Genomic DNA, 12,937 nt, shown 5'->3' on the forward strand with positions numbered 1-12,937 from the left:
CACACATCGTCCACTAAACATATGGGCTGGGCAGCCACGGGAGGGGGACACCCTACAGCAGGAACCTTCCGTCCTTTGGACAGGGGTTCTGGGGCAGGGAGAAAGCCCAGAAAACTTCTTTCGAGGCTTTTCCTTGACCTGATTAAAATTACGTCCCGGGACCGGGGGGTTAGGCAAACGCACAGGGGGCGCCTGGCGTGGGACCGTCTTCCTGGGAAGATGAAGGCCTCGTGCTCCTTCTTGTCGTCGCATCGTTGTTGCATCATAGCAACTGCGGGGCCAAAGAGAGCCCGGCCGGGCTCTACCGGGGCGCCTGCGATACGTTTCTTTTCACTATCCGGGAGACCAGACAGGTTGAGCCAGAGCGAGCGCTCTCCTACCACGGAAAGCGCCATAGAGCGCCCGCAGGTTTGGACGACCTGACGAGCATTACGGAGAACGAGGTCGTTAACCGTGATGATCTCCTTCCACAGTGCAGGAGAGGGAGAAGATCCCTTATCTAACTGCTGGCCCAGATCGTCCAGGATCTCCGCTTGGTAAGCGGAAAGGAGGGAGGAGACATTCAGAGTCCTAACAGCCAAGGCCGAGGATTTATAAACGGCCTGGTGCACCGAGGCAGAAAAACGGTCCATCCTGTTAGGAAGGACCGGCTTCGGGGGGGCGGGCAGCCCTCCCTGGACTGGGTTGAGGTGTCTGGCAATGGAGGGCTCAATGGCAGGCGGTTCGCCCATGCCGCGAGCCGCCATATCTTTAACCTCCAGCCCCGCGAGACCGTGTTTAAGATCGAGCGGGTCGTTCCAGTAGTGCCTCATGTGCTTAGCGCACGCTGGAAGAACGGGAAAGAGTTCTTTCCTCGGGCCGGGGGGGGGGCTCCCAACACTTTACCGTCATAAATATCCCTCTCCTGGTCGGTGGCGCTCTGTGGAGCCGGCCATTTAATGTTGAGACGAGCGGCCGCTCGTTCACACACATCCAGGAGGATGGATTCAGGCAAGGCCGCGGGGGCGCTAGCCTGGGGAATAACAGAGGGCGGGATGGCCTCCTCGTCCTCCGAAATTCCAAGAAGGCCCGCGTCGTCGTAATCACCGGACCCGGCAAGATCGTCGGCGAGCGGGAGGTTACCCATGAAGATGTCCTCTTCGGGGAACTCAGGATTGGGCTGGTCAGCCAAAACAAGAGCCGTCGCGCCCCGGGAGGTCCCCGGTAGCGCGCTATCGTCACCGTGTTCCATATCCGAGTACGACAAGTCGAGCTCGCCACACTGAGTAGCGGCAACTTTAAGGCGGTGTCGCAGGAGTTTCTTAGGCAGTACCAGGCAGTAACTGCAGTTCTCCGGGTTCTCTATTGCCTCCTCTGCGTGCTTGAGGCCCAAGCAGACCACACAGAAAGGGTGAAAATCCTTAGCGGCGATAAGAGACCCACACGCGGCCGGGCAGGCCCGTAATAGGCTAGACACAGAAGGAGAAGACTGAGAGAGCGACATACCCGCGAAAAACTCAGAAAGGTCCGTGGCGGCAGCCGTGGAACAGGAAGACGGACGAGAGCGCGAGCGGCTCCGAATGCAGACACAGAATGTGGCAGAATAGAACTGTCACGCCCGGTGGAGGCTGATCTGGCGATATTTCCTCCTGCAGACAATAAGTGAGCAGCGCAAACCTAACCGAACTGTGTCAGTGCAGAGATCGCGAGAAGCGAATGTCAACTGATGTACAGTAGCGTATGCAGCCCATATATGCCCGCTGGTAAGGGGTGGGGCCTTACTGGGCATTGGCTGCGCGCTCCTGCCTGTCTTGTCAGACTTGGTGCAATTGGATGCTTCTGCAGAGGTCAGGTACGGATGCCCTTCCCATAGGTGGATCTCGAAACGAGATGATGAAAGAGAACCCACAGAGAGATCGCACTGTCCGAGAGTTTGAGAATATCCACACATAATTTATACACATAAAAACTTGATATCAGAGTTTTAAAATCAAATATTTTAAAAAGCAACATTACATCACGGTTGTTTAAACCAATAAGCATTAAGCTGTGTCGTCAGCAAGTCGTTTCCCATCGTGCTTTTGGTCAGCGCAGTCGGTGGAGAGCAACTGCGCTCGACTGCAGAATCCGACACATCCGCCTGGCCATCGCGAGAGATTTTTGACATACGTCGGCATGACATCAGAGCAAGGCGGACCGCCCTCGGACACATTTCTAACCGGCATGCATCTCGCGCTGATCACCGGTGATCGGTTCTGCGCAGATTTTGCTCATCTCAAACAAGCCTAGTGTGTGTGTGTGTGTGTGTGCGCGCGCGCGTGTGTGTGAGAGAGAGAGAGAGAGCGGAAGTGCGGCTCGCGGATATGCTCCCAGCGCTTCGCACACACATTGCTCCAGAACCGTTTTCGGAACCGACACTCAGGAATTTCGCGCGGTTCCGGTATTTTTCAAAAATCAGTATCGGTTCTGCATAAGAACCGGTTCTCGGTTCCCAACCCTATGCGTCATTATATTTAAACTGCAAACACACGAGCTGAGTCTCTGCATTAAAGACCCACAAATGGCAGATCAACGAGCGGCTACATTTCTCTCCGATACGGTAGGAGATTAATCTGAATGTGGAGGATTTGAACTGTGACGAATCTGACGATGATTGACAGGTCAGATAAACGGTGACGGGATGCACGTAACTAAGCGAAAGAGTCCGTTAAAGAAGTAGTTTGTCCCGAAGCTTGCATACTTTTCTGCTGCACACTCAAAAGTATGTACTTTTTCTTCACAAAAAGAGTCAATACTTTTAGGACGTAGTATAAGGTGAATTGGGACAAAGCAGAAGATTCATATCCACGGATGACCTGTTCACTAGGGAAGCTTATTTCTGCCACAGAATAAAACAATTTAAAACATAATTTCTTACTGACTTCATATCAAATCGCAGTTTAAAAACTATTTTTCAACATAATTTCCAGGACACCGAATAATTATACCTCTAATAATTCTGAAGTTGTGTGTTTGTTTACCAAGGAGACAACAGTCAGTGTCATTGAAGAACATGCTTGAGATGAAATATGAGACAGTGAGACATGTGATGTGTGAAGAAAAACAAAGAAATAGCTCAATAAATATCATGTGAGCAGGCCTTTTAAAAGAAACATAGTTAGGAACTGACATTTGTCTCAACGTGTAGAGGAAGTTTTAAAACAGCTAAATATTTCCTCCATTCGGCTTACAGTACAGTTCCCCAACTCTGAACTTGGCCAACGCAAAACTTGACAGTCGACTGCAAAGGGAAACATGAGAGGGCATAGCTGACCTACAGGCATACAGTAAAAATCAGATTTGATTATAACTATCAGTAATTTGCTCTTTGACCACCACAGATCCACACCCTGCACTGCAGGATTAGAAAGCAACATAAATATGGTCCACCTTTGTAACAGACTCACATGCATATGAGTTTATGGAGGCCAGTAAACCTGATCTAACTTTCAGGGGGCTGAAATCTGATCCCCTCACGTTTCTTCAGACTGCTAGACTACAGATGAGATGAATTTTAAGTTGCAGGAGAATGTCACGGTCCCGACTGTTGAAAAGTCCAACCGTTACATCATTCATACCCTTTGCAATCCGACTCCTTCACAAAACCCTCAACGGCATGGCCCACTTCTTGACAATACAGCCGGATTGTGTGCCGGTATATTCCCTGCCTCTGAACAACCCTTATAACTTGCACACATGTGCATTTCTAATGTAATCTATCATATTCAAATTATACTCTCCAACTCAATAATGACCAATACAAATATTGGCATAATAATTAGTCATTATTAAAAAAAATAGCAACATGATTTCCATTTTATACTGCAGAGCGAGAACATATAGAGACGCAACACACCATACACTCAAGTAATCAGATTACTTTTCTCAAGTAACTAGTAAAGTAAAGGATTACTTTTAAATTTACAGCAATGTTATTTTTCAAACAAGTAATGCAAGTTATTTTGTTTTCCCATTTATTGACTGACAGCTCTCCATGTTTAGAGAAATAGTGCAGATGCATTGTGTGTGAACATGATGGTTATTGTAGTGCTAGACTAAATGTGAACATTTACTCATCTCACTTATGATGAGTAACATCTCACAAAACACATTCAGTATTCCTCAAATGAATATAAACAGTGAAATGCAAACATGCATAATTAGCCAAGTATGTTAACACAAATACAGGTCCTTCTCAAAAAAATTGCATATTGTGATAAAGTTTATTATTTTCCATAATGTAATGATAAAAATTAAACTTTCATATATTTTAGATTTATTGCACACCAACTGAAATATTTCAGCTCATGAAAACCCCAAATTCCTATCTCAAAAAATTAGCATATTTCATCCGACCAATAAAAGAAAAGTGTTTTTAATACAAAAAAAAGTCAACCTTCAAATCATTATGTTCAGTTATGCACTCAATACTTGGTCGGGAATCCTTTAGCAGAAATGACTGCTTCAGTGCGGCGTGGCATGGAGGCGATCAGCCTGTGGCACTGCTGAGGTGTTCTGGAGGCCCAGGATGCTTCGATAGCAGCCTTAAGCTCATCCAGAGTGTTGGGTCTTGCGTCTCTCAACTTTCTCTTCACAATATCCCACAGATTCTCTATGGGGTTCAGGTCAGGAGAGTTGGCAGGCCAATTGAGCACAGTAAAACCATGGTCAATAAACCATTTACCAGTGGTTTTGGCACTGTGAGCAGGTGCCAGGTCGTGCTGAAAAACCAAATCTTCATCTCCATAAAGCTTTTCAGCAGATGGAAGCATAAAGTGCTCCAAAATCTCCTGATAGCGAGCGGCATTGACCCTGCCCTTGATAAAACACAGTGGACCAACACCAGCAGCTGACATGGCACCCCAGACCATCACTGACTGTGGGTACTTGACACTGGACTTCAGCCATTTGGGCATTTCCTTCTCCCCAGTCTTCCTCCAGACTCTGGCACCTTGATTTCCGAATGACATGCAAAATTTGCTTTCATCTGAAAAAAGTTATTTGGACCACTGAGCAACAGTGCAGTGCTGCTTCTCTGTAGCCCAAAAGTGTCTTGACCTGGGGAATGCGGCACCTGTAGCCCGTTTCCTGCACACGCCTGTGCACGGCGGCTCTGGATGTTTCTACTCCAGACTCAGTCCACTGCTTCCGCAGGTCCCCCAAGGTCTGGAATCGGTCCTTCTCCACAATCTTCCTCAGGGTCCGGTCACCTCTTCTCGTTGTGCAGCGTTTTTTGCCACACTTTTTCCTTCCCACAGACTTCCCACTGAGGTGCCTTGATACAGCACTCTGGGAACAGCCTATTCGTTCAGAAATGTCTTTCTGTGTCTTACCCTCTCGCTTGAGGGTGTCAATGATGGCCTTCTGGACAGCAGTCAGGTCGGCAGTCTTACCCATGATTGCGGTTTTGAGTAATGAACCAGGCTGGGAGTTTTTAAAAGCCTCATGAATCTTTTGCAGGTGTTTAGAGTTCATTAGTTGATTCAGATGATTAGGGTAATAGCGCGTTTAGAGAACCTTTTCATGATATGCTAATTTTTTGAGACAGGAATTTTGGGTTTTCAAGAGCTGTATGCCAAAATCATTAGTATTAAAACAATAAAAGACCTGAAATATTTCAGTTGGTGTGCAATGAATCTAAAATATATGAAAGTTTAATTTTTATCATTACATTATGGAAAATAATGAACTTTATCACAATATGCTATTTTTTTTAGAAGGACCTGTATACTTCATGCATTTAATCTCACATTATTAACCAATGTCTTTCCTGCTTACCTTTGAATATCCAATTCAACCATTCAAATGAGCAAAAATTACTTCTTTTTTTTACTTTCTTCTCCTACTAAAAATAATTCTGTGGTGAAGTAAATACTGGTATACTTTACTAAATACTACTAAATACAGTAAAAAACAAATGTAATATCTACATGAATAAGTTCAAACAGGCAAATTTAAATAACAAAGAAAATTATATTTTTATACTCAATTCAAGTGTAAATATCAGCATTATAAAATTAAGTAAAACTACTCAACTTTTCTGATACTGGTGTTCCCATCATGTACTGAGGCATGCATAATTAATAAGGTTGATGTTTTGCTGTTTTCCAGCTCTATTTACACTGTTTTATCAATGCTTTTGTTGTTTGGTTTAGTAACTTGTCATTTTGTGACATTTGGAGCCTTATTTTAACGATATGAGCACATGGTCTAAAGTGCAAGTCCACTTAGGATGTGTCCGAATCCACTTTTGCTAGTTTAACTATGGAAAAAAAGTCGCCGCCCGATGCATGGTCCAAAAGTGTCGTCTCTTAATGAGTCATGAGTGTGTTTTGGACGTAACGTGCAATAAAAAAAATCAGAGTCTCATCTCCCTTTCCCTTTAAAAGCCAGTTGTGCTCGCACCATGGCAGATTAACTATTTACATGGAGGAATATAGACACCCTCAACCTGACGAGTCAGATTAAATACATGTGTGTATTGCCACGATTGGTCAAATAATTAGCCAATTTCATTTGTCATTACTGCAAATAGGTCATTTTGATATGCAATGACTATCCATTATGACATGTAGGAATTTTTATCTTTATGTACACAATAATAATGTGTAACATTTTAATCCTTTTGTTTTTAATATTACTCATTTTAATCATCTTTTTCGGATCATATTACTAACACCTTTAAATAACACCGTAAACACTGCACTATTGACTTTAGAGCAGCTTTTTGTTGGTCAATGGTGCAGTCTTTTTTAACAGTTCCTCAAAATAGCAACGCTCCTTCTGCAATCTATAATGTCCGCACAGCTGAAAGGTTAGATTGAGCTGCGCCCTCTACTGTACATGCATTTCCTTCAGCCTGAGGCTTATTCATTTCACTTTTGAGGCCAGATTTGTTAACAGCTTGCGCCAGTGCAAACCCTCTTTTGGCATTAAAAAGCTACGGTCAGGATTCACTAAAGACACGCAGTGAGAAATTATCGCTGAAAAGGTGTGGACAGGGTTATTTTTGAGGTTAATCTTATTGCATATTTTTTTACTAAGGTTTACACTCGTCAGTTTACTGGTGTTTGTGCCATTATTTACCGTCCCAAAAAAAGGATGTCTAAAAACCAGACAATACCAAGTAGATTGTGTTGGTCATTATGGAAATGATCCGGCTGCATCTGTGTTCTTTCATTTGTGCGTCGTCAGTAGATCACGCACAGAACTGTACACTCCCATCCGCTCTTTTTTATTTATTTACTCACACCCTGTGTAATAAATCTGGCCCTTAGTGTGAAAGTGCCAAAAAATAACTTTTCTGTTTTTAAAGGTGTCCTGAATTGATATACAAAAGGTCATGGTGATATAAGAATATCCTGTAAGTTTCAGAGCTGAAAACTTTCTTGTTATTCAAAGTAAAGCTTTTATGACACCAGGCCCAGGAAACGACAGATCTCAGAATATGCAAATCAGTGACATCATCATATGCTGAAACACCTCAACAGAAGAAGAACGCCTGATTCTGTAGCCCCGCCCACCTGACATGACATAGGCCTACATAGACCAGATCGATCTCCTAAGCAATAAACATGCCGCATAAGCTTCATTTGGATTACAATATTATGAATGCATGGATAAACTCTATTTTTGATTAAGATCCAGCTCACGTGGGGAAGACATTGCGAGTTTGTTCCTTCATTTCACTATGGATTTGTTTGTAAACAAGAGACTGGATTTGCATACAGGATGAGATTACATTAATTAATTAAACAACTCACTAATGTGAGTAAAACATTTTTTATATGTGATAGTATTGCATTGATACAGATCGTTTGATATAGATCTATTGATTATGTGTACGTGTCTAACTGAACATAACTTAGCACGCTGTCAAAGGCTGGAGAATCCTTTATTTCTTGGTTCATTGCTGTTTGGGATCAGACTTGGACATGTATTGGCCATGGGGCTCGCAAAGCCCAACGTCCTGGGGCTGTGTGTTTTTCAGTCAGGCTACCAAAACAAATATGCCAGCCTGCCGACGGGCTATCTTAAATAGTGAAATAACATTCCTTTCTTGATGTGCGTTGTTCACTCTCTTGACTTGATATTCGAAGGAAAAACACAATCGCGGAAGTTTTGAACAGTTAAGCCTTGTGCGAGCGCATGTGTGTGATCACCGATCAGGCGGGCCAAGTAATAAAAAAACTAAGATTCCAATCAATCACGGGCGGATGAGAGATAAATGTGTTTGTTTGGTAAAGATAATTTGCGAGCCCTGTGGGCGATTCATTCCGGTTGCTGTTTTACACGCTTTTAAAACAATTCCCACATGTACTGACAGGAGAGCTGAAACTCATTAAAAATCCAATCCTAGCTGTGGGCGTTTACTTCCATGTCTCCAGTGCGGCACGCCCAAACAAAACCAGAGGTGGACAGTAACTAAGTACATTTACTTGAGTACTGTACTTAAGTTCACTTTTTGAGTATCTGTACTTTACTTTTTTCTGGAAACTTATGACTTTTACTTCACTACGTTTAAAACACAAATATTGTACTTTTTACTCCACTACAATTCTATCAAGGTCCTCAAAGTCGAAAGTCATTTCTGTAGCAGCTCTGAAAGTCGGTGGATGATTTTTTCCTTCTGTAAAAGGTTTGTTGTTGTTGTTGTTGTTGCAGACAGTCTATCATGAATCACTCTTATATTGTCATATACATTTTCCCAACTTTTTTGAACACTGATCAGTTCATAGCAAAATGGAAGAAGATGGTTCTTAGGCACCGTGTGCACCCATAGCCATACTTTGAAAGTATGTTTCCGTTTTAAAAAAAAGTAAGATTAGTTTAGTTGGCATACACTTGGTGCATGTCTTTAATAAAATATTAAAAATATAAACGTCTGGGAGAAAGAGAAGAGTAAAGTTGGGAGAATATCAGATGTGTATCAGGGTCATTGACGGATAAGACTTTTTAATAGGCCAATTTTAAAATACCAAAAATATGGATATGTTTGGCCATTTACCAACTAGGAAAAGGGATATATTTAAGTTGATTTAAACTGTTTTTAAACCAGTTGTCCTAACAAAAGTCAAGGCTGGACGGTCGCCCCATATGATGTTTTGGCACTTCGCATAGCAAAAAAATATGAAAAACTTAAAAATTTGGAGAAGTTAGAGTGGTTTAGTTGGTGAAGAAGGTATAACAAGTAGATGAGAAATTTTTATGTATTTTTTTGTTTTTTCTGCAAAATAAAATTAACCCGGACAGAAAAAGGGGGCGTAACGTCATTGACCCTTCAGTGTATTGGATTCGTGCATTTGGCCTTAAAGTGACAGCAGTTTTATAAAGAGCTTTGTAACTTTTATACAAGTATTTAAATGAGTTTAAGTTAGTCGTATGCTAGTATGTCAGATGGAGCATCACTGACTGGCTTAAACCATGATGGCATAATGTGCATTTATACAACTATAATAAAATAATGCGTTGACATAAAAAAGGAAATGTACTTTTATGCTTAAGTACTTTTGAAAACAAATACTTCTGTACTTTTACTTGAGTAAAAATCTGATTTTACAACTTTCACTTGAAACGGAGTAATATTTGACCAGTAGAACTTTTACTTTTACTGAAGTAATAGAGTTGTGTACTTTGTCCACCTCTGATCAAAACCCAGCATTCAGAAGAGAGCCTCAAAACCAGTGTAGAAAATACCCTATTACTTATAAGTTATGATGTTTTTAAATGTAAGAAACCACGCAAGTTGACCTCAGACAACAGTACAAAAAAAGCCAGCTCATGACACCTTTAAAAAACAAAAAAAAACAAAAAAAAACCCAACCCAGGTGAGAAAAAGTAACACAAAAGTAACAACACATATTACTTTCCATACAAGTAACTTTTTTTGGTGTAACGCAATATTGTAACTTTTAAAAGTAACATTCCCAACACTCACACTTTGACAGGTATAGCAAAGGTCTCAGCTGCCAATATCGCACACACAGGGATGCTGTCATTCACATAAAGAGTAAAAGAACACATGAAACAGAATCTGATGTTAGTGTGTGCAGACTCTTCATTCATGTCACTTCCTCTCTCTTTATCTACCTCTACTAAGTAAATTTGGGAGCGCAGGAGTATTCAATTACAAAACCTATGGCATACAATACTCACTACTATTATGCAACCTGTAGCTGCAGTAATCCTGGTTAAATTTCATTTTAAATGTTCAGAAAAACTTATATAATTTACATCGTTTATATAACACATTACAGAATGGGCCACATTGAGCTACAGTATATATAGCACTGAATATATTGGTATTATGTAACAAGGGATCAGTCAAATACAACGTAACACTGGACATTAAGGTTTGATTTCTACAACAAAACACATGGGAACCGGATTCACCCTTATTCCCATCAATCTTCTTCTAGTTTTCTTTACAGCAGCTACAAGTACTATTTCTAAAACGCCATGTAACTTCAAAAGGCCACAAACCCAGATAACATTTACAGTGAATAGGCATATTGTATTGGTTTTACCATTCATTCGTGTGAATAAAGAGTGTCTATTTACAGAGTCGTGCGATTATTAACGGTGCTGCGCATATGAGCGACATGATAGTGTAATAAACACATTAATACTCGATCACAAGCTGACCACGGAGACTTTTCGGATAACTGGTTTCCAAACACTTTAATTATGTGCCACTTACTTTCTGAGAGTCCATTACGAGGTCCGCAAAAGAGCTGAATTCAGTTCATGAACAGTGAGAATTTCGGCAATGAAGGCGTCCGATGATTCCCTCTGGGAACGGGGAGGAGTATTACTGAGCATGCGCAGTGTGTCTCTCTCGCTACTACACGGCATTATATGCGGCATGACGTCACCAAAGTGTAGGCTCGAGGAGGGTTGAGTGAAGGTCGGGCTAATTCATTCTTTACATCTTGGTATTACTGTCCAGTGTTCATATCATGACCTGTGCATTTCTTTTTTCACAATGGCACTACATATTTCCCCTGTTCATGCATGGACCTCTACACTGTAAAAAATGTTGGTTGTTTTTTGTTGGTTTAACTTAAAGTAAGTAACCTGGTTGCCTTAAAATTTTGGACGACTCCATTTTTTATGTGGTTCAGATACAATAATATTTTGAGTTTCTATTTATTAAACAAATTTCCTTCATTGTATCAACTCAATTTTTTTATTTCAATAAACTCAAATTTTTAAGACAACCAGGTTACTTACTTTTTTAATTTAAACCAGCAATATATTTTTTTACAGTGTAGTCCACTCTAATCAAAGTGCAAGCAATATTTTGTATGTCTCCCTATATCTTACACACCCATTTCAGCTCTTGCAGTCTCTACCAATGAGCTCATTATTTAAATCAGGTGTGTTAGACGAGGGAGACATTCAAAATTTGAAGGGCTGGTGGTACTCCAGGACAGGTTTGAAAACCACTGGTCAAGACTTAAAGAGAGGGTTAATACTATTTCATGCATTCTGACTGATTCTGTTAGAGTTGATTCTCATGCTAAACATGACCAAAAAATTTTTTTTTAAACGAGTTGGATGTATGACTGAGTATTTCTGTGCCAAATACACTCCTTCAGGATTCGAACAAGAGTATGGCCCTGTATGATGTCATAAACAGCAAACAATTGCTTTGACACTTCTCTCGGATTAACCAGGTATGCGTTTCCCAAAAAGTTGTTAGCCAACTATTTCAAACTTTTCTTTTGAAAATGTAATTTACGTCTTTTAGTTTATCAAGAGATTTAGAGCACTGTTTGTACGTGTGCGCATGAGTGCGCATGTGTGTACGCGTTCTACGTATAAGACAAGTCTTATGATTGAATCTGGAAATAAAGCAAAATAACAGAAAAATAAGAATTAGTCCTCAGATGCCATGTTCATGATTTATAGCAAAAAATCTAGCATGAATTTGATCTCAAAATAATTGAGCAAAAACATGGTTGAACAATAGATTTGCAACAATACATTTGGAGAAACTGTCGTGACTAGCAAGTTGATTTCTAAAACGATGCATTGTATTATGGTAGTTAAGCAGTGAGTTATGTCGTTGTACGGGAAACACACCCCAGAGTGAGAGCAAGCGCGAGTCCATTAATGAGCTTCATTCGGGTTACAGGAGCCGTCGGCAGCGCTGTCATTTTCATTTTAGACCAAAAAATCAACAATGTTAATAAAGAAGTGTGTTTATAATTGTGAGGGAAAGAAAACCTTGATAATCATGCTTGAATATTTAGACCACTTCTATTACTGATTGCAATCAGAATTAAGAGAGTTTCAACCAGTTTCAAAAAGTGTTATATAGATTATATAGGATAATCTTGCCAAAAAATAAAATGACTAAATTGACACAGCACTTATTCAAGCTTAACAACAAAAATAAAGGGTCACTATAAGTTGCTTATTATCATGCATATCACTAGGTTATTGGCTGTTTATTAGCACTTATAAAGCACATATTAATGCCTTATTCTGCATGATCATATTCTACATCACTTAATCTACCCAATACCTAAACTTAACAACTATTACTAACTATTAATAAGCAGTAATTAGGAGTTTATTGAGGGAAAGCCGCAAAGGTCATAGTTAGTAATTAGTTAGTAGTGAGAATCGGACCATAATCTATACTTAAGCAACTAAAATCAATTCACAATATAAAATGGCAGTCTGACACACCAGCAGAGCATGATCAATATTTATCCTCCCTTCTTCTCCTCTAAGACCAATAGAGGAGTGCAGGAGCAGCTTTCACCTGACTACTTTACCTGAGAAATGAACAGCTACTGCCACACAGTGGACGTACACACACATGACGGATCAAGAAGTAACTTCTGAACCATCCTTTTTGTAAATTCAGTTAAGCCTGACTTTTCAGAATAAAAGTGATATTAGGTGT

At 40.8% G+C, this 12,937-nt stretch overlaps 1 protein-coding gene across 3 annotated transcripts in view; it reads right to left on the minus strand.

Annotated features, from left to right (window-relative positions):
- Positions 1 to 10,851, minus strand: part of fsd1l (fibronectin type III and SPRY domain containing 1-like) — a 64,052-nt gene extending 53,201 nt beyond the window's left edge. For all 3 annotated transcript variants that reach the window (XM_067437591.1, XM_067437590.1, XM_067437589.1), the window contains exon 1: positions 10,718 to 10,851. In XM_067437591.1, the coding sequence (XP_067293692.1) occupies positions 10,718 to 10,732 (15 nt within the window). In that variant the 5' untranslated portion in view covers positions 10,733 to 10,851. The remainder of the gene's footprint in view (positions 1 to 10,717) is intronic.
- Between the last annotated feature and the right edge of the window lie 2,086 nt (positions 10,852 to 12,937).

The sequence above is a fragment of the Pseudorasbora parva genome, chromosome 3, assembly GCF_024679245.1.
Source record: "Pseudorasbora parva isolate DD20220531a chromosome 3, ASM2467924v1, whole genome shotgun sequence".
NCBI lineage: Eukaryota > Metazoa > Chordata > Actinopteri > Cypriniformes > Gobionidae > Pseudorasbora > Pseudorasbora parva.